The following is a 25,000-nucleotide window of genomic DNA, read 5'->3' on the forward strand; positions in this document are numbered from 1 at the left end:
CACAGCTGGAAAATCATTCTCAGTTGTTATGTGGCCGTGATTTTGCAAATGAAAGACTCATGCATGTCCCTGCATGTCCTCATGCATGTCCCTGTATACGCGTACAATACAGAAGTAAGAGCTAACAGAGTAGATGCAAGGTTTGTAGAGAAAGGAAGCACTTTACTTGAGATGAGCTGCCCTTGGACAGAAAGTCGTCACCAGGAAGACCAGGACAAAAGACACAAAAGTACGCTGCAGTACGCTGGGAGCTTAAACAGCAATACCCTGGATTCGAGATACGCCAAGTCAACTTAATTTAATATGTCTACGGGGGATACTCTAAGAACGTTGGAAGGAGTGTTAGAGAATTGTTAGGTGCAAAGAGAGGTAGAGAAGTCCTCCGCCAGATGCAGAAAGCTGTCCACAACGCCGATCTGAACATCGCCAGAACCTTTAAGGTTCTTCTTTAGCTTAGAACTCCCGCACAAGCCGCCAGCGAGCTACTTATAGAACTCATATAGATTTTTTTATAATATATTATTTATTTAAATTATTGATTTTACTTGACTTTTTTTTTCCTTTTATAGTAGATTAGCAGTTTCACGTATTTTTAGCATGTAAATAAGACTTAGGCTAGCCACGGTCAACGCCTAGCCTGAGTGAGTAGGATCGGCATCCAGATGTGTATATACTGACATAATAATAATAATCTTTATTAGGGCTCCAAGGAGGCTTTTCAGTCCTAATTTACAATATACATTAGTCATTATCTACAATAAATGAAGGGATTTCAGTCCTAATCTGCAAATATATAATAATCATAGTACAATGATATAATTAACTATTTCAAAAATATAATAGGAAAAGACTGGAGGTTAACTATCAATAGCGTTATCTCAGTAGAGTTATGACTTAGAGTTAGAGTTAACGACTGCCAAAATCCTGAATTCAAGATTTTGGAATGCCAAAATCCTGAATTCAAGATTTTGGAAGTCCAAAATCTTGAATTCAGGATTTTGGCATTCCAAAATCTTGAATTCAGGATTTTGGAAACTTAACTCTAAGTCTACGACATAACTCTATGAAAATAACTCTACGAATAGCTGTCCCCAAAAAACAGAACTGTATTTCAATTTCCTCTTGAACAGTTCGAGGCTGTTACAATCAGTGATAGCAGTCGGTAATGAGTTCCACATACCGGTAGTTACTGATCGGTACAGAAAAGATCGCTGCCAAGCAGCATATTTGTATCCTGGAATATCTAATTTGTTCTTATTTCTAGTATTCCGATCGTGTACAGTAGCCCTAGTAACAAAGCGGGAACAGAGATATCTAGGCGCTAGTCCCTTTACACGTTTAAACGTGAAAGTGCCAACAGCATATATCAGCATACTACTAACGGGAAGCCAATTAATTTTTATCCGTGCACACGGCTCGTAATTTTTTTTGAACGGATAACTTGATCCGTGCGCACGGATCGTACACGGCTTACGCACGGCTATCCGTGTGAAAACGGCAAATCGTAAGGAACGTTTTCGTGTGAAAGGTCACATTTAAGTCCCTCAGGACCGATGTTATGTGTTCGAATTTTCTCGAGCCTGTGACAACTTTTGCAGTAAAATTCTGGACACGTTCTTAGAATAACCGACTGAATTATTATACCAAAGCGTGGATAACATTCTCTAAAGACTTTGAGTCAAAGAGATCTTTAATTCTGTTAATCTGACATAGACTAGCGAAACAAGATGAAACAGTGTTTGTAATATGTTCATCAAAGCTTGGAGCTGCATCCATTAGTATGCCGAGATCCCTCACTGAGTTTGATGGAGTAAATTCTTTACCTAGTAAAGTGGCATGAGATTCTTTGGGGAGTCTTTGCAGCATCTGGCGATTTCCCATCACCAAGAGTTTGGTCTTATCACGGTTGATGAGGAGACCATTATAACAACACCGGTAGCATCGTTGACAGGAAAAAAGCGACAAATACAGCTTTGTGCCGTTAACATATGATTCCAATGAGCCACTTTCCGGGACGGTAGGTAAATCATTTATGTATAACTTAACGAGGGCTGGCCCAGTATCGAGCCTTGTGGAACTCCATGAGTGATCGGGCAGAGGCTTGAGGTCTCGGAACCAATCCTGACGTACTACTGGCGCCCGGTTAGATAACTTCTAAACCATTCTAGTGCAGTACGACCAATTCCAAGTGCCTGTAGTTTGGATAGAAGTCTGTAGTGGTCAATATTGTCAAAGGCTTTTGACAAATCCAGAAGGACCACAAGCCTCAATTTCTTCGAATCCATTGCTTCTAGTAGCTTTTCCGTCATCATAACATTGAGTGTTTCACATGTGTAACTTTTATTCCCACTTTGGTGTTCAGTAAGGCACTTGTTGTTCTTCATATAGGTAGTCAGCTGGTTCAGAGCTACTTGTTCGCATGCCCTTTAGATGCTACAGGCAGAGGCGAGACTGGGCGATTGTTAATTGTTAGCAATCTCGTGGTACCCTTCTTTCAATAATGGAATGACCTCAGATTTTTTCCAAGCTGTCGGAAAAACTGAGATCAATAAGGAACAGTTTACAATTGGAAGAATACATGGAAGAGCATCCTTAAGTACAGACATTGACACCTTGTCATGACCCAGGGCTTTGTTTGATGGTAAAGACATCACAATCTTCTGAATCTCCCTACTAGACACATGATGGAAACAAAACTTTTTCATTATCTGGAACGATGGCCAATGGAGGGGTCAGATTGTGTAAGCCCAGCAGAATCTTGGAAACCTCAGAGGTCCTAGCACCCATGGAAGTGAAAAATTGATTGAATTCGTCCGCAACCTCCTTCAAATCTCTCGTGTATACTTGTTGAGTTGTTTCCCTATGAGGAACACAACTTCTAATAACCTTCCACTTCGACCTGGTGCTCTCACAGCACTCTAGTTCTTTCTGTACATGTATCCTTGTGCTGCCTCTCTTAACTTGGTCTTCATTTCTTCATGTGAATCACGGTATAACTCCCAATCTAAAGGCATACCAGTTTTCTTGTAATTTACAAAATAAAGTAGGGAAGATTTATCCATAATTTGTGAGTGTTTTTGATCAAACAATTATTCCACTCGTGCTTGCTGGACATGAGATGATAGCCACAAGGCGTGTAGCAATGAGTTGGCTATCTACATGTATCATCTTACATCCAATGCGCCCTCGTGGAATAATAATTGCTGATAATCCGAGATAGCGAGCCAATGAGAGCGCGCAATTTTGTATAATCACCTGTGTATTTATACTAAATTATAACTATTATTTTATTATTAGGGACCATCATTCAGCATGAGTGGTACGCTGGTTGACAAGACCACATGAATAACTTACAGTACCAACAGTATCCAAATTGAAGAAGTTGAAGTGCTAAAACTCATAAACACGGAAACCTACAGGTACATGTGGACCCAAGAGCAAAATCTTTTCCTCATCAGCACAAGACTCATTGAGGTTATCGTTTTCCAAACAGTCAGTCAAAAATAAAGTACCGAGTATTGAGAGTGCACTGCGTATAATGAGCTACAACTGTACGTGTACAAACATATCTCTGCAAATTTGAACCTGATATCCCAGATAATCACTGAGCAACGATGCTTTGAAAATTTGAATTCTTACAAAGAATGTAACGAATCATAATAGCCCTTTGGCCACCCAAGAATTCATCAGTTGGCTAATAACCAGCTCGTTATCAAAGCTAACAGGCTTAAAATTAAGTTTAATAAGTTCTTTTACCTTTTGAAGTCAATTTGTAAATAGTATGATGACTTTTGTGAGCAAACGCATATGTTAATGGCGCAAAATATAAACAATGACATCAGCAAAGATTCCCTTGCATATAATTTATAAGAATGTTTCTTCAACATAAACAAGAAAATTGCAGTCTTACCTCCACTATCAGAAGGTGTTATATTGTGACCTTGAGTACTTCCCTCAGAAGGTGCACAAACAGCTGTACACACATCAAACAAAGAATTGGAAGGTGTTTTAGAAAGTGTCACACAATACAAGTCATGTGTATTGCCTAGAAACATTAACCCACTGACCCCTGAATTGCCCCATTGACGAGTGACATTGTCTGCCGTTAGACAGAGTAAAATCTATGAAGTCTCACTCCAAGGGGTCATTGGGTTAAAGGGGACATAGTTCTTGAGGGGATGTAAAGGTTGTTAATTAACCCATTGACTCCTGAACCACTTCCCCAACCCCCCCCCCCCCGTCAATTGACGAGTAACATCGTCTGCTGTACACACATTTGAGCCACCAGAATCTAAGGGGCCATACATGGCCGCAATTGACAAGTAACATCATCTAGTGTTAGACAGAGTAAAATCTACAGTATCAGTGTACCTCTTTGAAGGCAATTAATGGCAATTAATCTACCAGGGTGCCGTTTTTCAAAAGCAGGATACAGCTTTATGCGGTGGATAAGTCACTATCAGCCAATTTAAAAGTGTGTACGAAAAACTCGGCCAATGCTTAACATGAAGTACATTTCATTCTCTGGATAGTGATTCATCCACTGGATAAAGTTGTCCGACCTTTAAACAACAAGAGCCTGCAGCCAAGTTAAGGGAAGACGCCCTGCTCCTCCCAGATTTCATCAATAAACTAAAGTTAAAACACAGTGTTGAAACATAGTAAGAGACCAACAATACCTACACCTCTTTAACGATTTTGCTTATTAACTACGAGTGATATCAAGTCATGTTAACAACTGTCGCTTTCCTTCCTTTCAAACCGTTAATTTAAATACCCTGAATTTCAAAAAGAGGTAAGAAAAACATTTCATGTCCACTTAAATACAACCAGCACCTTAATTCATTTATTTTGCATATATGATTACATACAGATGAGGTGATAATGAAGGAGTTGCTTGGTATAAAAGGGTTTTGTATGTAGTGGTACTATATCGTATCTTAATATTAGTGTTAGTATTGTAAGTAGTGTAAGTACAATATTGTAAGTAGCACTAGTTTTGAATTGTAAAGAGTGTTCATATTGTAAATAAAAAAAAAAAAAAAAAAAAAAAACAACAACAAAAAACTATAGCCTGCAGAGTAGGCCTTTTTTCTAATGTTCGTAATGGTATACTGCCCTCCTCTTCCTGAGTGCAATTTTTTGACTCACCCCATCCTCTATTAGTCTCATTATCCAAAATGTTGGCCAATAATTTTTACCAAAATAATTATGCCTGCTTTGCAAGCTAAACAACTGGGGCAAGATGGGAAAAAATCATTTTGGAAAAAAAAACTGGATTCCCTGTGACAGTTGCACAGACACACCACTATGAAAGGGGCATCAAAAGTACTACTGCATTGCATGAATTGCATTGCATGAATTGCATTACTGTACATGTACATTTCACAGTGTAAAAACCAGTGAAAAGCTTTGAAAGAGTGACTTTCAAATTTTTGTTGAGTGTCAAAACAGCAGCCATCACCTGGTTGCATTGGTGTTGCATTGCTACATGTTGGCTTGATCAAATCTCAAAAATATTGAATAGTTCGACGATAAGTAGCAAATCAAAAACCAAAAGCAAAAATAATATGATAATCAGTTTAGCAGTTTTTTAACCAGTGGGCAGCTCTATATCACCTTCAAAACTGGCTCTGCTGATGATGCGTGCTTGGCTAAATCTGGAGTAGAACACTGTGTAGAGGAAATTGACAGGTGGATGATTTCAAAGAAGTTAAAGTTGAGTGATGATAAAACGGAACTCATTGTATTTAGCTCTAAATACCATCCAAGACCCTGTCTCAGCAACGTTCAGATTGGTAGTGAGTGTATAGAGCAGAGCAATACTGTACGCAATCTAGGTGTTTTGTTCGATCAAACTCTATCTTTTGGGGAACATGTAAGCAAATTATGCAAATCATCTCATTACCATCTTAGAAACAGTAAGATTAGAAAATATCTAGATGAAAATTCTACTGAGACATTAGTCCCTGCATTTGTTTCATCAAAGCTGGACTATTGTAATGCTCTACTTATTGGACTTCCAAAATACCAAATAGGCAGACTTCAGTCAGTACTAAATACTGCGGCTCATATTATAACTTTTACTTGCAAATATGATCATATAACTCCTGTTCTAGTAAGACTACATTGGCGTCCTGTTTCCTATCGTATAAGGTTTAAAGTGCTACTGCTGACTTACAAAGCACTTAATGATTTATCTCCTGAATACCTATCTGAAGCTACTTAATACATGTAAGCCTATGCATACCCGCAATCTTAGATCTCAGTCTCAACATCTGCTTAGTGTTCCTAAATCCAGAACTGTTACCTATGGCGATAGAGCATTTTCGATATGTGCTCCTAAGCTATGGAATGAACTGCCTTTTCAGTTGCGCATGTCGTCAAATTTACAAGCATTTAAATCAGGACTGAAGACGATTCTTTTTAAAATGGCCTATCTTTAAATGCGCATTTCCTTTATTATCTTGCATACTTTTATTTATTTTCTTTTGTTTCCTATTTTTTGTAGTGTAAGATGTAATTTGTAAATATTTTTTAATTATATATAATTATTATAGAAATTAGAATAGTAGAATGAAATTGTAAAAATTGTTTTAGAGTTAATTAATATAAGGTTTAAAATTGTAAAGCGCTATGAAAAATTAGTGTTATTTAGCACTATAGAAATGAATTACCGGTATATTATTATTATATTATGGATTGTTGAATATTCCTGATTGCACCAGTTGCGATTTGCAAGTGTAATATCAATCAGAGGTTCTACTTAAATTGCAATTGTGGAAACCACTCTCTGAGGCTTAAATAGCCTCTTTTACAAATACACTACACTATGTGAATACAGTAGCTCTCCAAGTTTTAATTAATATTACTCCAGTATAAATTGAATTGGATAATTCTACACTGTACTAAACTTCATCCTCAGATATTGAGTTTCTAGCATTCGGATTCCCTCATCAAACTAAATTGGGAAGTAAAATTTCCAAGTAACCAAAAGATACGACAAGGCTGCTACCTAAAAAAATTTTAAAGGGGCCCTCAGAGCTAAACGCTGAGAACTTAGGAGCCCAACATATGAAATGAAAGGTGTTGCTGTGAAAAATTAAGGCGCCCAGAGCTATTCTTCGGGAGCCCCAGGCTACTGGGCTCCTGTTAGGCAACAGCCTTGTACGAATTTATTAAACAGTTGACTCCTTGGAGGAAGACTTAACAGATTTTACTCTGTCTAATGCCAGATAATTTTACTCATCAACTGGGAGTATCCTCTGGCACCGGAGGAGTGAATGGGTTAACATCCAAAACAAAAATATGAGGGTAAATATAAAAATAATATAAATTACTGTATATAAAACAAACTTAATATAGAGCTTGTTGGATTGATACATAAAATTAGTTATACCTATATCAGCACCATGTACCACATTGGGAGAACACATGTTTTATGAGTCAAATGTCAGTCATGAGTCATGAGTCAATGAGACTCAGTCAATATAGCAATAATTTGTTGATTAAGCCTAAGCCCTCGTTTCAGTGATTAGGCCTACGCACTCTCTGAAATTTTAGCTTTCATTTTATGGTTTAATTAACTGCACTAACTCGTTGACTCATTGACTGATTGACTCATGACTCGTTGACTCATAAATACTTGACACTCCCACATTGGTTAAACTCATACCCAGTCATACACATGTATCTCTTTGAAAAAACTCTTTCACCAAATACAGGCACTTACATTCTACAGTCACATTAAATTGCTCGTATTCAGAAGTTGAGTTACGACATGTGTAAATTCCACAATCCTTGATGGTGATATTTGGAATCAGTAGATTCTGAACATTCTTGGTTACGTTTGATGGCAATGTCCAGTTTATTGAAGATCCACTTAAAGAACAGTTAAGGGTGACATTGACGCCTTCTTGTCTACGTATGTCTGAAAGAAATAAAAATAAAAACAAAGGAATTACTTTTTTACACAAATGTTGATGAAGTCTGACTACTGATGAGAGGTTGATGTTAACATTGTAGTTAAGATATTTTTCTTGGATAAAAATTTTTCAGACTAGTTTGCTTTTGTTTTACTTTCCTTTGTTTTAGATTATGATATGTCTATAAGAGAAAGAAACCAACATCATTGCTTTGTTGTTGAATCAGATGGTGCAAAGCAAACCAGCTACATGTAACATTATACTACCAAATGATCCTATAAATTATGCACTTGTACGGTGTTTGCTTCTGGCTAAGTACAAAGGTACAGGTGTGCAATGATTAATGTGACAGTTTACTGAGCAAGGAACAAGAAAGACCAATGACAAGATGACTGTGACAAGGATATGACTGTTTATTTTGTTTTCTCTTTAATGGAAGAGACCTTGACTCCAAAGGCATCCTAGGACGCTCCCAGTTGACAAGCAAACTCGTCTGTCTCACTCCCAGAGGTCAATGGATGACTGGGTCTTGCAAGAATGAGGAGTTTTAAGGCATAATGATGTCCAACAGCAATGACAAGTCAAAATCTCTGGTCCTTTGCAATAACTATTAACCCATCTCTGACTCACTTTGTACAGACTGTATTTTGCACAGACAGAGTATTATGTACAGAAACAGTTATTGCCATTGACTCAATTAAGCAATAATATTCCAAGTTTCCCTTTCATGAAGAGGCAGCCACTGACAAACGTGGATACACCAATTTTAGTCAGTTCAAATTTTTTGTCCCGCATAATTTACTATCTTTGACAACCTCTATGTGTAGCTTTTAAACTGCAGCATAATTATGATCATGACCACATAACACATTACCATCTTTGACGACCTGTATGTGTAGCTTTTAAACTGCAGCATAATTATGATCATGACCAAATAACACATTACTATCTTTGATGACCTCTATGTGCAGCTTTTAAACTGCAGCATAATTATGATCATGTCCACATAACACATTAGTATCTTTGACGACCTCTTCGTGTAGCTTTTAAACTGCAGCATAATCATGATCATGACCACATAACACATTATTATCTTTGATGACCTCTATGCGTAGCTTTTAAACTGCAGCATAATTATGATCATGACCAAATAATGCATTACTATCTTTGATGACCTCTTCATGTAGCTTTTAAACTGCAGCATAATTATGATCATGACCAAATAACACATTACTGACTTTGACGACCTCTTCGTGTAGCTTTTAATTAAACTGCAGCATAGTTATGATCATGACCAAATAGCACATTTTAAAATGAAATCAGAGTAGCCAATAGCATTCCTAACCAAAGTTGGTGTCCCAATCTCATTTTCTAATGCAAACAATTTCTTTTGTTTTGGTAAATTAAAGCAAAGCTGCTGATCACGTGAGAGAAAACAATGGGATCAAAGAAGCACATTTTCAGCGATGACACTTATACCCTACAGTCACCAATTAATTCTCCCCGGAACAACCCATAAAATTTGTGTTCAAGTTGAACGGATACATAAATATTTCACTGCAAACCAAAAACCATTAACTTAACAAAATCACATCACAAAAGAATGAGGTTGTAATATAACACTTAAGATAAGCACTTCACTTACGTAAACCACATTCAAGAAAATAATGTTCATCAATTCAGCTTCAACAATCCGCATTGTTTTGACTTCAAATAGAAAAATAACAAAACATTCCGGGGGTTGGAATTTACCAAAACGCTCGTACTTGTCTCAAGATTACTATTTATTAACAAAAATTGACTGCATGGAAGGGAAAGATCTTGTTACAAAGATTAATCTTCTCTCCACCGCGAAGTAATTTAATTCACGCGCTGGAGGACTCTGCATCGATCATGCAGTTAAGAAAACAAATAACAATCAGAAATTCTGCAAGATAAACACAATACTTTGGATAACGAAATTCGGGCGAGTAGAAAAGGTCGTTTAATTTTCGTTTTATGAAATCTGTGTCCTTTAGATCACAGAAATGGGCGCATATGCCAGCTTTGACTGTAATTAAAACATTTAGTCTTACTCCTTTTTAGTACAATACTGTACGTGCGTAAATTTCAGCGTCAGACAACCGGATGTCAAATGAAAACAAGTCCAGCTGAATGCCCACAAACTAGAGTTTTAAAAGTACATGTCCACAATGAAACTATCAGCTTATTAAGAACATCAACAATATAGGTGCAAATCTAAGAAGGAAAGATGCCATTTTTAGGTTTTATCTAAGAGAAATTTATATTACTGTAAATCCCGCCAGCTTCAACGCTGAAATCGATCGATCCATTTCATTTCATTTTCAGTTGACAGTTGTTCCATACGCTTTTAGTAAATTAAGAATGGCAAAAAAAAGGAGGCTTTAAGTATTCCGATTGCAAATAAACTCGTGCAAATAAAGCTTTGCCTTACCGTGAGAAGAAACCAGCTCACTTAGCCCAAAAGACAGACACGTAGCAAGCAATAAAGTCAAATAAACAAAACTGTCCGCCCAGGAACTTGAACTGAATATGTCACGGCCTCTAACCACAAATCTCTTAGTCATTCCTTTAATCCTTCAAAATGCATCAAAATCATGTCGCCCAGTCCACGCTGATAAAACTTTTCTGAAAAATCATATAATCTGTCGTAGCAGAATGCGAAGATGTGTTAAGGTGGCTTGATTTTTACAAGAACTTCCTTTTCTGCTACGTGCCGCCATCTTCGGTTGAATAGATCACGTGGGCTGCAGATGCTGAAAGCCCTCAGGTCACAGGCACCCCAAGCTGAGGACAAAGTTAGAGACTGACTTGAGCGGAAGTTGTTCCAAACAGAGTATTGCAAAATAATTCTCCGCGTTAATTTTGGTGGGAATCACTTCTCAAAAAACTGCACGGGTCCAGTATTCGAGCGATTTCCGGTACCGAAATCTCGTAATGCATCGATGGTCGAGATATGATTCTCGGACACCGTGTCCTAATTACCGGCAACAGGTCATTTCAGGTCTGAAAGTTTCTTTTCCTTCTGCATACTTACGGCATTTATAATAAAGACGACTTATCCAGCGGAGACTAGTTATCCAGCGATCACTTCGGCTTTACGCTTCACAATTGCGAGCAACCACTTGCAATGATAAGAGTGAGCCCGTAACCCGAGAAAGTGGAATAATTTCAATTTAAATATGAAGATGAGTTTCATTTGAGAGAGTCTTTGAGCTTCAAAATCAATCCAAAATCAAGCTTTGTCACCTTCTTACCGCAATAAGTAGAGGCGGTAAAACATGTATCGTTTTATAAGATCCCTTTTAGATTAATCTCTTTATAACTTGTGACACTGAGAATAAGTAAAATTCTTCAAACCCTTTAAGAGGATTCATAGGGTCAGCTAACAATAGTTTTTTATGTTCGTTTTTTTTTTTTTTTTTTTTGCGGCTTGATCCCCGGAAATGATCAGAATGTAAATTCACTGCTCCATTTCATAAGCCGTCATATAGAAAAGTATTGAGTGGGAACAGGAGCCCATTTGGAGCGTGCAACTTCCATACAGCGTCTGTGAAACGGCGTTTTCACAAGTAGGTTTATTTTTAGACTAGCCCTTCCCGCGAATTAGGTCAAAAAACAAAGGCAGTTCCGGTTCGGTGACTCTATGACGTCAGCTTAATTTCTTGTAATTGGTCATCGGGCTCCTGTGGGAGTCTAATTAGCGGAAAATTCAATCTAAAAATAACCTTACTTGTGAAAACGCCGTTGCAAGAACACAGTAGAGTTGTAGGCTCCAGATGGGCTCCTGGTGTGAAGAATGATTATCAGCTCAATGGTAAGCTCTAATCTCGTACCCAGATCTCCCACGGTCATTTCCAGTGACAGAGTGAGATCTGGGTACGAGATTAGGGTTCCTGATATAACATCAAATTCTCATGACCAACCAAAGAAGAAATCGGTGGAAGTACTCAGGAGAATAACCTATTATATCATGGGAATCCAAGGGTTAATAAGTAGTGCCACCATTAGGTAGCCTGTATATTGAACATCTCAAAAACCTTTTCAGTCTCAAACAAATATTTCGATTGTTAAGCCCCATAAAAAAAGTAGGGAAAAGATGGAGTAAACGTGGTGTAGTGGTTAGCACGACGAAGTCTTAACCCCAGGGCGAGTGGTTTAAGGCCTAGCTCTGCTATTATCTTGTTTCCTTAGACAAGAAAACAACCCCGCACTGGTGGCCATGGTTCAGTTGGTTGACAGCTACGAGAGTTTGCTTACAGCGTGAGTTTGACCGTGAGTTTGACCGCGGCCGGAACAACACACAGGATTTTTAAATAACTGAGGAGAAAGTGCTTCCTTTGTAATTACATCTGTAAATGGTTAGACACTCTATTCTTTTCGGATAAGTACGATAAACCGTAGGCCCCGTCTCACAACCCTACAATGTTCATAACCCCGTGGGACGTTAAAAACCCACACAATATTCGCAAAGAGTTAGGCATGGAGTTCCTGGTGATGTTGTCTGTGTTCTGTGGTCATTTGGTATTATAGGGGGGGGGGGGGGGGGAAGGGGGGATAAATGCTCGGAGATATTATTTACGCCGAGCTACTCTAAAATCCGAGGGTGAATAAAGATATGATGATGATGATGAGCGTGGGAAGTTTGAGGTCTATCTCTGCTACCGTGCTTCACTGTGTCTCTCCACCCAGGTGAGCAAATGGCTACCAGCGACCTTCTGCTGGGGGTACCCCTGCGATGGACTAGCATCCCGTCGAGGGGAAGGGAAGTGGCAATTCTCTTAATCGCTTTACGCGACAGAAACCGGGATAAGCGCTGGTTATGTGAGCCCTGAAGGGATCGTCTAGGGCTCGTGTGGGACTTTGCCTGCTTTTAATTACCTTGCCTTTCTGTAAAAGGAAACTGTAATGTAAACACGCTCGACTAGAGTTAAGCTGAAATTCAGGAGAAACTGGAAAAACATACCACATGGTGGGACTGAAACCCTTGGGTTTACTGTTGTTAGGATCAAGATTTCAGGCTGTAAGCAAATTAATTATTTTCGATCTGTGGCAGTTCATTTCCTCTACTTGGAAAAGACTGTTCATTCTTAACGAGAGATGGTTTTAATACACAAACTAGAGATTCTTCCCACATAGCACACGATATAAACCGTGGTAATCCAAAGCTGTTTCGTTCATGGCATTCGGAAGTCAATGCATGCAGACCCTTTCATTGGGTAGCGCACGTGCAAACCTCGTTCATATGACCTTTTCCAAGTCCTGGTAACGTAGCTGGTGCAGGCGTGAAGAAAAACCATCGAAAAACTGCGGAAAAACTGCTTTTGTAAAAACGTGCTGTTATATGCAAGGTACTTTTTGTTGTCTATAAATAAGCCTATACTTTCGTTTTTATTTCAGCAATTGCGCTACTAGTTAGACGTCTGGGCCTTTCATCATATTGGGTTTGCAAGCAACCGAACTCGATTATTTCCTACAGAGCCTGCTTAAAAAACAAGGAGCCCATAAAATAATACGGGCTCGAAAATATACCGCTACATGAGCTCGTCAAGATAGCCTCTATTGGGAGATGCAGTGCGCCCACTGTTGTAAAAGCCAATCCAAACAGAGCTATCTTGGCGTCAAGGTAAATATCATACTTGTTGCGTCAAAGTTGTTCCTAAAAGACAAATTTACTTGGGAAAGGGTTGCCTCAAAGAATTAGTGGAAATAGAAGCTCCCGGCCCTTGATGAGCTCCTGACTGCTATTATACCCATACTGAACCCAGTCTATCATTAAGCCCAATCGACCCTTACGCGGTGCCCTTGTGCTTTAATGAACTTGAACAGGCCGGTCTGCTCATCTCGGAAAAATCAAGCCTGATTTCGATTGGATGGTTCAGTTTAAATTTTGAATTGGGCCCAAACTCCAATATCATGTTTTTTTTTTTTAGTAAGAGATGTGAACGATCCGTGCGTCTTCAACCATTTGTCGTTTAGTTTCCTCATAACATGATAACGCCTTCATTCACTGAGAGGTGCATGGGAGGGGAGGGCAAGATGATGTTACAGGAAGCAACTTATTCAACGCTCTCGTTATTTTAACTGATGAACGAATCATTTCCCAGGCAATCGTTACAACAGGAACGACCTACTACAAATACATCACTTTTCTATTCAGTACATGATTGGCTACATGATAAGCTTGGCCAATCACAGGGAAGTGACGTCTTTAAAATTCCAGAAATTTAAGGGGAAACAGCAGCATGTGCTCAACAGGCCCCAGTTGTTCAAAACTGGGTGGATAACGCTATCCACCGGATAAATCACTATCCATTGGATAGTGCAATTGATTTCGCTAATACTCAGTATCAACAGGATGTCGAGGGCTGTAGGTTTTCACCAGCCTTAGGTCGTATGCCGCATGCTACATTTTTCCATGGCTTAGACCAGGGTTTTCGTTTGAGTCCGGTGGCCGGACCTTTTGTCAGGTTGTTAACTATTTCACGTCCGATACTTTGACGCTAAATTTGTAGATTTGTCGGATTCTTTTTTCTCTTTTTCTTGTTTTTTTTTTTTATGGTTTTGGATCTGAAGAAACATAAGACAATCACGCGCAATAAACCCTTCAAACTAACAATAAGTCACATCGCCTTATTTTCCTTACTAAACAGAATAATCGATTTGTTGGCATTTCATTCACGCGATTAGAGGGTCCAAAATAGGCTTTTTCATTCACGCATCCCGCCGCTATTTCTTGTTCCATCCCGCCATCCCGCCGCACTGTACATTTTCATCCCGATCCCGCCTGGTTGAAACCACGTTGCTCCAGCTCAACTGATCAACAATTTATATAGCTTCTACATTACCAAAGATGAACTCTTATTAAACAGTGATGTAATGACTTGACTTAAACGCAAAAGTTCAGTTAGACTGAAAACGCCACTTACAGAGGATTGAAATGAGTGAACATTATGTTCTTGCATTTCTAGATAGAAGTTAATAACATGCAGGTCTGCACGTGCTCCATCAGTGCGTTTTTTTGCGGTCGTCGCGCATTCTGCATGAGAGCCTTAAAATTATGTTTTTGCTCAGACGTGCGTGTCTTTAACAGATTTACCTCTTTTTATGATATTATCGGAGATTTTAGACTCCATTGTTTCATCAATATCTGTTTAAGATTTTTACCTGCTGGGTGGTACGTAGTGACAAAAGGCAACAACCTCTCGTTTGCCTTTTTCTATGGTTGTGTTTGGATAGCCACGCGCTCTCAGGCGTTGTTTGAACTCCTCAAGGGTCTCTTCAAATCATGTTGTTTTCGAAGAGTTAGTCCTAAGAAGTCTTATTGCCTCACCATTAATGAAGCCATTTTTTACGCCTGGGGGGGGGGGGGGGGGGCTGGCCGCATGAATTGAAGTGTGTATATTGAAAGGTTTCAGTCGGCTTATAATGAGTTTTAAACTACTGTGTCGAGGAAAATGATTTCGTTGATGGTCATGGAGGGGTAAAATGGGAGCTGGGATTGGCCTGATTTTCGGTGGGAATCACTGGGAACTGGGATTTTGTTACTGGGAATGGGAGATAAAGAGTCCTTGCTGAGAATGCGATTTGAATGGCAGAGAATGGCGTTCGTGGCCACTGCTATGTGAGAGTGAGGACCTCCTGATGCCAACGGACTTGTTTTTAAACCTCAAAGCTTCCTACCTACGACATACCTCTTTTAGGGCCTGACTAGCACGAATCGGCTTCACTTAATCCACTGCAACCAATGCAATCACTCGAAAAGAAGAAGCTCAGATGAGGTATTGGCATGGTGGCATGGTAAATTTGTCAGGCACAGGAACTGAAACGTCCTTAAACGTACCCTACCGATTTGTAAGACCTTCGGGCCTATCGATTGTTGTGGTCTAGTGCACGTGAAGAGGGCGATTTCTAAAAAACTTCAAAGGTTGCCACTGGGACTGGGAATTTGTCCAAATTCTTCTTCGTTCTCTGATATTTCAGCCGTGAATTTGATGGTAGGGTAGAATTTATTAGTTTGTTTGATAAAATGGTCCACATCTTCTTTATCGCTGTCCCAAAAAGGGAGAAATTCTCATCAATGTATCTTTTCAATAGTTTTTTGCTTGGTACAACAGACAAACTAACGTGATGTTTTCCCGGATTTTCTTTAGCGTTTTTTCCTTCTTCAGTAACTGCCCGAATTCTTTCCTTACGCGGAGAAAACTGCTTACAAAGGTTCCCTTTTCATAATAAATTGCAACGCAGTTTATATTATGTCAGAGGTTTCAGAGGAGGTTGGCGGAGTGAGACGATGTCGCCATCGCGTTCATGTCAACGAACGCAACGTGGTTGAAAGAGATTGACTTACTTTTAACCCGCGTCACGTGTTACTCCGAGAGAACAAACAGAAAATTGGGTGAGCGGCATAGGTTGGAGTATTTTACTTTTTTACGTGGTTTCTATGGGTCTTAGGGTCTTTTGGCCAATTTTCCTTCTCCAAGCAAATTAAAGCTTATCAACTCATAACGTGAGGTTACTTACTACCCCGCATTTAACTGTCCTATCCCGTATCCCGCCTACGAAAACGGAGTATATCCCGGTCTCGCCATCGTATTTTCATCCCGCATCCCGCCTTTAAAATTTTTCATATCCCTCATCCCGCCTCGATTTTAAGCCCCATCCAGCATCCCGCCAAACCTATGTTGGACCCTCCGATTATAATTAGTTGTCTTCTTTTTTGTCTTTTTTCTTCCTCCAATCTCAATCTCAATTGTAGGTTTTTCTTGCTATATGTTCGAGTAGTGTAAGTTTAGGGCCGATTTACACGGTACGACTTTGTCGCATGCGACAACGGCTTACGACAGGCCCACGACATGATTTACGATTGTACGTTGTGTACGTCAGAAAAAATGTCGTAGCATTTTAAAACATGTTTTAAAACGCTGCGACAATCGTAAGTCATGTCGTAGGCCTGTCGTGCGCTTCTCGCATGCGACAAAAATCGTACCCTGTAAATTGGCCCTTACCAAGTCTTTGATCAAGCCAAAAAGTGAACACCTTAAGAAGTGGGAGAGGGGGCAGGGTCTGTTTGTTGTAATTTATAAGGGCCGATTTACACGATACGATTTTGTCGCACGCGACAAGCTCACGATAGGCCTACGACATGACTTACGATTGTCGCAGCGTTTTAAAACATGTTTTAAAATGCTACGACATTTTTTCTGACGTACACAACAATCGCAAATCATGTCGTGGGCCTGTCGTAAGCCGTTGTCGCATGCGACAAAATCGTACCGTGTAAATCGGCCCTAAGAGACCCATACCTCCTTGAGGGAGGTTGAATGCCAAGGCACTTGGTGAAGCCTTACGAAGGAAACCAAACATGTCCGGCCGGTATTTTCATTATCAAATCCGGTACTTTGAAAAGCTATCGAAATGTCTGGAAAGAGCCAATGATAAGTAGCCAAATACACATATTTCTGTTCACTCTGTCTCGAAGCGCAAAGTTTCGTATGAAAAATCTGCTTTTGTCATGCGAGTTGCCAAAGAGGCCTAGTTAGGAGTTATCGGGATACGGGACAGCTTAGGTAAAAAATTATAGGGATACGGGATATTTGAGGGTAAAATTAACTGCATACAGGACATTTAAAGAATACTGATTCTGGCATACCGAGCATCAAACTTGTCATTTTTTACAACTATAAAATAGGTTCTTTGCTCAAATAGAAGGCACAAAAAGAGAAAACGTTACTTGCAAATGCTGTTATTTGTATTTTTCCATCAAATATTTGCAATATCTACCAATATCGGCCTCTCCAGTGAATGAAACGCCATGAAAAATGTTTGCCATTATCTAGTACCCAGACAGATTGCGCACAATGACGTCAACACTAGAAACTGGCATTATAGGGATGCAAATCACAGAGATCGGAGTGAATTTGCTTGATTGATAAAGCCGAAAATAACGTTAATCCATTATGCGGAAAGGTTGGTCCACATTGTGAATTCATCAAATTTGATTAAGTGCTGGAGACTTCTCACCTTTTCTGTGTTTACAACGGTAAGAGATGATGGATCTCAAAGATAACAGAGGGGCATTAAAAAGGCAATTTGGATGATTGTGCATTGTTATGCATAAACAACACAGCACTTGGGACTAGTCTCCTGGGGTACCTGTGCTCGTCATGTTTTGCTTTGCATTCACTTGCACATAGACAGACAGACGATTCTAGTAATGGGCTCTTGGTGTTCCTAATTAGTTGAAGAACAAGGAAAAATAGCATTTTTAAACTTGGTCTTTTGTTTGTAATTTACATGTAGAACAAGAGATCGATGGAATGACAACTCCTCTCCCACTTCACACCATGCAGTTTGAGGCCCCAAATCTTGTGAATAGAGAATATGAAATCCCTCACTGCTTCAGTAAATTAAGCAAACTTCCAGTGTTTTGATGATCATTAGCACCTGGTCCCAGTTTTTTAATTAAAGGCTGGATAACTTTATCGAGTGGATAACACGCTATCTGGAGTGTGAAATATACTTTGCATTAAACATTGACAAAGGTCTAAAGTTGAGCACAGCTTTAGATGTGCTCAGAGTAAGCATTTTCACAGTTACACAAGCAAATTCTTAAATCTTTGCACAGGTTGAAACTGTTTGACAGTGACTTATGCACCAGATAAAGTTAGGCCCGTTTTAAACGCCGCATTTTACATGTGCCAAATCTAACGCAAATGAATGCAAAAAAAAAATAGATTTTTCTCATTTGCATTGGATTTGGCACATGTCAAATGTGCCATTTAAATCGGGCCTAAATGGCACCTGGACACTAATTAACAACTTGTTAATGAGTCTCCTTATGTTTTGTATGCTTGTTTCTGCAATAAAAAAATATATATATAAACAGCCAACAACAAATAGGAATGAATCCTTATGAAAAGTTTTTTAGTCAACGCTGGATAATATACAAACTGTATGGAACAAGTTGTCTACTTCTTACTTTTTTTTCAAATTACTAAGAACGTTGCAAATTTCTACTTTTGATAATTACAATAATAATTCCATCTACTTATTTTCAAAGCGTTACAATTTAAAAACAAGAGACAGTCCACGTTATTTAATTTTAAGAAATCCAATATACACGGTGTGATTTTAAGTAATGCGGAGTTATCGAAAACAAAAGGTGACCTTGCATTCTCCAAAAACAAAACAAAGTTATTTGAAATTTTCAACTGTCTGAACTTGCTCAGCTGGAAAACGGAACTTTCTAATGCAAATATGAAAATATCACTTTCAGAGATTTGGGCTACTCGGTTTTATTTGCACTACTTATGGCCTTGAGAAAATTTTATTTAGAAACTTAATTAATCAAGTTCACTCAAAAGATATAAACATGTCGACTTACTTAAACAATGAGAATTATGAAGAAGCTGTCACGGTTACGAAAAAAAAAACACGTTTTTCTCAACCGATTGTGTATTATTTCCGTTCAGTTAAATTTTACAGGGATTGTTTCAACGGCGAAGGTTGACTCTCAATTTATTGCAATGTTCTACGGTTTTACGGTGTATCTTCAATTTTCTGATAGCCTGACGATCCGCCTGGTCGAAGGCCATACTTCTTGCGAATTTCATCTCTCTTGACTTCCCTTTCACTTCGTTTCTGAGCATTGATCGCCTGCATTTCGGCCCGTTTTCGCTTCAACTTGGCATCTTCTTTTTCCAGTCGTTTTCTTTTGCACTTCTGGCACTGCCGACAACAACAGCAATAAATGCAACAGCCGATTACAATCAAGACGACACAGACCACCGAAGGAACTAAAATAATGAGGACATTGCCTGCGATCCAGCATTGTCCATAGTACCATTTCTTGCTGGGACAATCTCTGGGAACTATCTTCGTCCAGCCTGGATAGTTGTTACATTTTCCGGTCGAGGAACACCAGTAACAAGCCGTATTCTCGGTACAATCGCCGCAAGAGGCGTTGAATTTGGTGCAGTCGGTTTCTTCCGCTGATACAGGCATCGTGGCGTAAATCAAAGCTGCGAGAGTCACAAGCGAAATGCACAGTAGACGTTGTTCAAAATTCATGACGAGAATTCAGTGGAGATTTAAAATTGAGATGCCTTCAGCTTGTTATTTCATTGATGTTGTAAAGTCTTCGCTCCTTGTCGGCGCAGAAAACACACCGTTTCCGAGGCAAAAGCAAATATCGATGCTCTCTTGAATTGAACTCTTTTTCTGTCCTTTCTGCGTAATGTTTACTCTCCACTTCGCTCGGTTGGTGACATAAAAGCACTCCTTCAGCACAGTCAAAAGCCTCCTTTAAAAACTGGCTCGTCCGCGTAAAACTTACAGGTGTGAATTAGTACCAAAGCGCAAATTCTTCAACCAGGAATTTAAACTGCACGAAGCCAACACAAAGTGGAAACGTTCGACTCATATTACACGCTCGCTCTTACGTCAATGCATTCAAAATTTACCATTACTCCACCAGGGGCAGTGTTAAATGCAAAAAAAACTATTTCCCTGGAAAAATCATGCTACATAAAAATTAAGAAATATAATACTAAAAGATGCTGGAAAAACACACATATCAATCAAACGGGGCATATATTTGATACATTCTATCGCAAAAGAAGGAATTTTACGTGCAAGAAATTTATTCTGCTTAGGCCTCCCCACTCAACAATTGTTCACGCTTCGGGAACCATGAAGCGGAATATTTTCGTGAATAAGCTGCAGGTAAATAAAGCTCTTTGTAATGTCCACGATAGCAGTGACAACAATATTACGTACAGAATATTAATTGAAATGCCGGGAATAACGATAAAATATTGAATGGATTAAAAACTGAGTCATAAACGAGAATAACCCATTGGGACTGGGTGGGAAAAGTTTTACGAATTGTTATCATGTCTTCTTTTTTTCCTTTCAAATCTTTTTTACGGTTCAATAATAAAAACAAGCTAATTAAACTCCTCCTAACGCAAATATATTAAAGGATGCTACGTATATTTCCTCCAAAATCAAATATCAATCGTCGCGCAAAATTATGCGCTCCACTTTTTTTGCATTGTCAACATGAGGAAGCAAGGAACGGTACGATCACTGAAGGGGACGAGTGGTCTAAATATATATTTCAAATGTCCAACAATATTTTAGTAATTCAATGGGCAAAGAAATTCATGGCTTTATCTTATTTTTGAAAAACTGGTGGGAGCCCGAGAACAATATTCAAATCTTGGTTATCTGGGAGCATGCAGAACTTCAAGTGTTCGGGCTTCAAGTGAAGGCCGTAATCGTAATCAGCTTCTAGCGGATTAGTCAGTCAGTCGATCAATCATTCAACCACTCACATGTTAAACCCCTTTTGCGACACTCGCACGCACACTGCACGGCACTCCAAAATCGTGGCACCAATATTTGGAGTGTCTAGCACACCTCCAGAAACGTGCTCCAGACACCCCTATAATTTCTGGCACAGGTGCCTACTGAGATTTAGCTAGCTTGCTCGATCTGTTTGCACATGAGAAATTGACCGTGCCGTGCCCGAAAAACATTGGTACGGTACCAAGATTTCGGAGGGCCGATTTTTCTACTAATGTATCCTGATGTAACTAAAGCTCGGACTTAAATCAGCCAGTCATTCCTCTACTCTCGATTATCACTGCCCACAGGTTCTCGTTAGCTGACCGTTCCCACAGACACGGTCAAATTTTAGCTTGCTGTTTTTAATAACCCCCTTAACTTCAAACGCTAATTGATGCACATATCACGTAACCAAGGCCTTGCTAATTGACTAGCTGAGGCGACAATCAGACTTTGTGAGAGAGGCCTTTTCGAGATACCAGACAAATAGATGGTCTGGACGTTACTCAAAAGAAAGGTATCTGAATATTGTTGTTAAGCCCTTACTCATGGTCTCCGGTTACCGTAACTTGTAGCGATCAGGCGCAATAACTTGCTAGCTGAGTTTTCCTCGAAAGGCAAGAGGTATTTTTGGCCCAAAGTTGGTGTCGTAATTTGTCACGAGTTACTTCCTGAACTTCTCTAAAAACGGTCATTTTCAAGTTCTATGAAGGGTTCTCTCAGGTGGAGGAGGAAAGGAGTTGCCAAAAAGAACCGCGGAAGTCAGTTAAGATTTCGTCAATTCAATTTTCCCCTCCCACAATCAACGTAACACAATTCCAAAAGCGTGGATATTGTTCTTATCCTATAATTTGGACAAAATTATGGAAGTGCAACAAGCACGTGCAATATATTGCTTTTAGTATCAATTCGGCATTTTCGCTGAGGTATAATTTTTCTTCAAATATACGCTTGAAGTGTATAAAATTAGGATCATACCATATGTGTAGGCAACGTTCACCTTCACAAACAGGATCACCGGATTCTGGTGAATCGAAGGATCTACTCGGAAGAAAGAAAATTTATATCGAAATGATTAAAAAAAAAAAAGCAAGAAAGAGCTAGAGCATAAGCGCGCGGGGGTTGACTAGCAATAGAGTCATTTTCATAGAGGTTTTTTTAATGACATTAGAGTTGTAAGAGTTAAGTTTCCAAAATCCTGAATTCAGATTTTGGAAGGCCTAAATCCTGAATTCAGAAATACAGAAAGTATCCTAAACATGCATAAAAGGTAACCTTAGGCCTAAGGTTAGCTTTTATGAATGTTGGTTGAGGAGTTTGGAAACTTAACCCTAACCTTACGACATAACTCTATGAAAATAACTCTAAGAATAGCTGTCCCCAAACGCGCGACTGGCGGGTACCGTGACGAAAAATGAAGGGATTTCGGCACACGAGTCCCTTAATCTATTCCTGTTAGAATCTCGCTAGCGCCAAAAAAACCTAAAATTGGAAAAATTATGGCGCGTCATTAAAAATTATGCTCCCACACTATGCTTGCAAATCGATAAGGGCATATTTTGCAGCTTCAAAAATCTTCGCTGTGCTGTTAACTGAATTTGATCACTGTGTCCTTTAATTAAAGTGGTACTATGATCAAATTTTTACCCTTTGATTTTTTGAGTGTATCACATAGAATTCCATGAAAGAACAAAAACGCCACTTACTGTTTGCAAATATCTTCATTAGTTCCGGAGATGTTTCAGTTTGAAAAATGGGTAAAATATGCAACTGAGATGACTGATGACGTCATACAATCAACCCAATATTATATGGAGTATATAAATAGAGCTATCTTGGCCAATTTGCAGCGCAGACCTTTGAAACTGGGTAGTTTAATAGTTCTACAGGAAACACACGTATGGCTATAAAAAATTCTGTTCCCGTGGAAACTCACTCTTTTCCAGTCCCCACCCACTTGATTTCAATATGTTAGTGATTTTTAGCTTGAAAAATGTTAAAACAAGGCCCCAAACTCGAGCTAACATATTTATATGCATGCTGGGTCATGCATATGAAGTGCTGTTAGCAAATATTAAAATGGAACGCCATAGCTGGCCAGAAAAGCTTTTAATATGGGGGAGGTCTGGAACCCAGTATGATGCTATGGTAACAGAACTGTTAAGCTCATATTAGGTGCGGTTACACTAGACCTCTTGCCCATGGGGAACCTTGGGGTTACAGCTTGGGCTGGGTTTACCCTGGGTTATGATCGACTCCCCATTTGCGGTTACACACTTGTAAATTACCCAAGGGGAAGGTAAGCGTTGGCCTGTTTTGGTGGGAAACTTACCTTTAAGATAAGACAAGATGAGATTTATTAGTTTTTCCACTAAATGGTTTTTGAAAAACTAATTACAATACAAAATACATGAAAATTGAGGATCTAAAAAAAAAAGTAAACATCGAAGATCTACATCTGAACGACAAACTTTTCTTTGGCTTATTTTCTGTAATTGTCATGATCGGCGCCTCTCTTAAACTGTCCACCTCAATTAAGTTCAGCGATTCATCGCTTCATTTTAAGAAGGCAGCAAAGACGTCGACTTCAGTTACGCTTTCTCTAGTCCTTGCAACTCTCCAATTTATAATTCAGACGTCGACTTGCTGCTGGCCAGAAAAGGCGTGCTTGGGTATTTCCACGTCCGCAGTTGTTTACACAGTTCATCACAGCATGTATTTTCCTCGCGTTCGGCAATCTTGTGATTGGTTGAGCCGGTTTGGGGTTTTGTTAACCATAAGACGATTTTCGTCATAGTACCACTTAAAGGTTCGCCGTGACAAGCGACCCCTGTAAAGTGTGAGGTTCGTTCAGCGCAAAGGCTGGTATCCATATACAGGGGTCCCGTATCAAAAAATACTGAATTTTCAACAATATATCAAAATACATTATCACCTAAAGTTTGCACTAAAAGGAGCCAAAGAAAAATAATTGCCATGCGCTGTAAAGAACAGTCTATGAAATGAAAATCGGGAAACTTCCCTTGGTATGAAATGGCAGAATTACCCAGAATTCCTTTTGGGCAGGCACCTGTTTGAGAAGCAAGCGGAGACTGGCCCTCATCAAATGAGGAAAGAGTAGTGAGAAGATTTCTAGCCAAATACTAAGGACAACAACAACAACAGAGACTTTAGCTTAACAATAATGAAAAAGGCCTTTGCAGCCCGCAGTTAGCAGAGCTATTCTAGGCGGGCTACTAAAACTGACACTGTATAATTAATAAGCTCTTACACACAGACACACGCACTCACACACATTAAATAAATAAATAAACAAGTAAATAAAAATAAATAATAAATAATAGAAAATTTATAGAAAAAAATAGCCAAGATGCGTGCTGTTAGCGTAGATTTTTGATTTCTGAACAAGTTTTTATTATAGAAAATTGGCGACAAAGTAGTGCCGGTTTTCGCTGTTATACCCTCCTAGCAAACAAATGGCCTTTAGTTATTTCTTGTCAAAGAAACGGTATATTTAATAAGAGCCAGGTGAAGAGATTTGTATTTGCAATTACCTGTCCTCTTACCACTTAAGTCAAAGTATACATCTCTATGCAATAAACGCAGTCAAAATTTCCTCATATTACTGTATAAATTAAAAGTAGTTAAAGAAAAAAGGAAAGGGTTTTCCTGCATATATGAAACATGCGTTTTCTCTCCCG

At 39.1% G+C, this 25,000-nt stretch overlaps 2 protein-coding genes across 3 annotated transcripts in view; both read right to left on the bottom strand.

Moving 5' to 3' along the window:
• LOC138011683 (receptor-type tyrosine-protein phosphatase epsilon-like) overlaps window positions 1-10,688 on the bottom strand; it is a 45,475-nt gene extending 34,787 nt beyond the window's left edge. The window contains exons 1-3 of one of the 2 annotated variants that reach the window (XM_068858808.1): window positions 10,381-10,688; window positions 7,733-7,930; window positions 3,911-3,973 (exon numbers count right to left, since the gene is read on the bottom strand). In XM_068858808.1, the coding sequence (XP_068714909.1) occupies window positions 3,911-3,973; window positions 7,733-7,930; window positions 10,381-10,513 (394 nt within the window). In that variant the 5' untranslated portion in view covers window positions 10,514-10,688. The remainder of the gene's footprint in view (window positions 1-3,910; window positions 3,974-7,732; window positions 7,931-10,380) is intronic. The other variant, XM_068858809.1, reaches the window with a different exon arrangement.
• An 8,163-nt stretch (window positions 10,689-18,851) lies between these two features.
• Window positions 18,852-20,382, bottom strand: LOC138010589 (pituitary tumor-transforming gene 1 protein-interacting protein-like). The gene has a single exon (XM_068857566.1). The coding sequence runs from the start codon at window positions 20,016-20,018 to the stop codon at window positions 19,488-19,490; it is 531 nt and encodes a 176-aa protein (XP_068713667.1). The 5' UTR covers window positions 20,019-20,382; the 3' UTR covers window positions 18,852-19,487.
• Between the last annotated feature and the right edge of the window lie 4,618 nt (window positions 20,383-25,000).

This window comes from Montipora foliosa, chromosome 7 (assembly GCF_036669935.1).
Source record: "Montipora foliosa isolate CH-2021 chromosome 7, ASM3666993v2, whole genome shotgun sequence".
Classification (NCBI taxonomy): Eukaryota; Metazoa; Cnidaria; class Anthozoa; order Scleractinia; family Acroporidae; genus Montipora; species Montipora foliosa.

Excerpts from the sequence above, each read along its gene's own strand:
- LOC138010589 (XM_068857566.1), bottom strand. The coding sequence starts at position 20,018 with ATGAATTTTGAACAACGTCTACTGTGCATTTCGCTTGTGACTCTCGCA.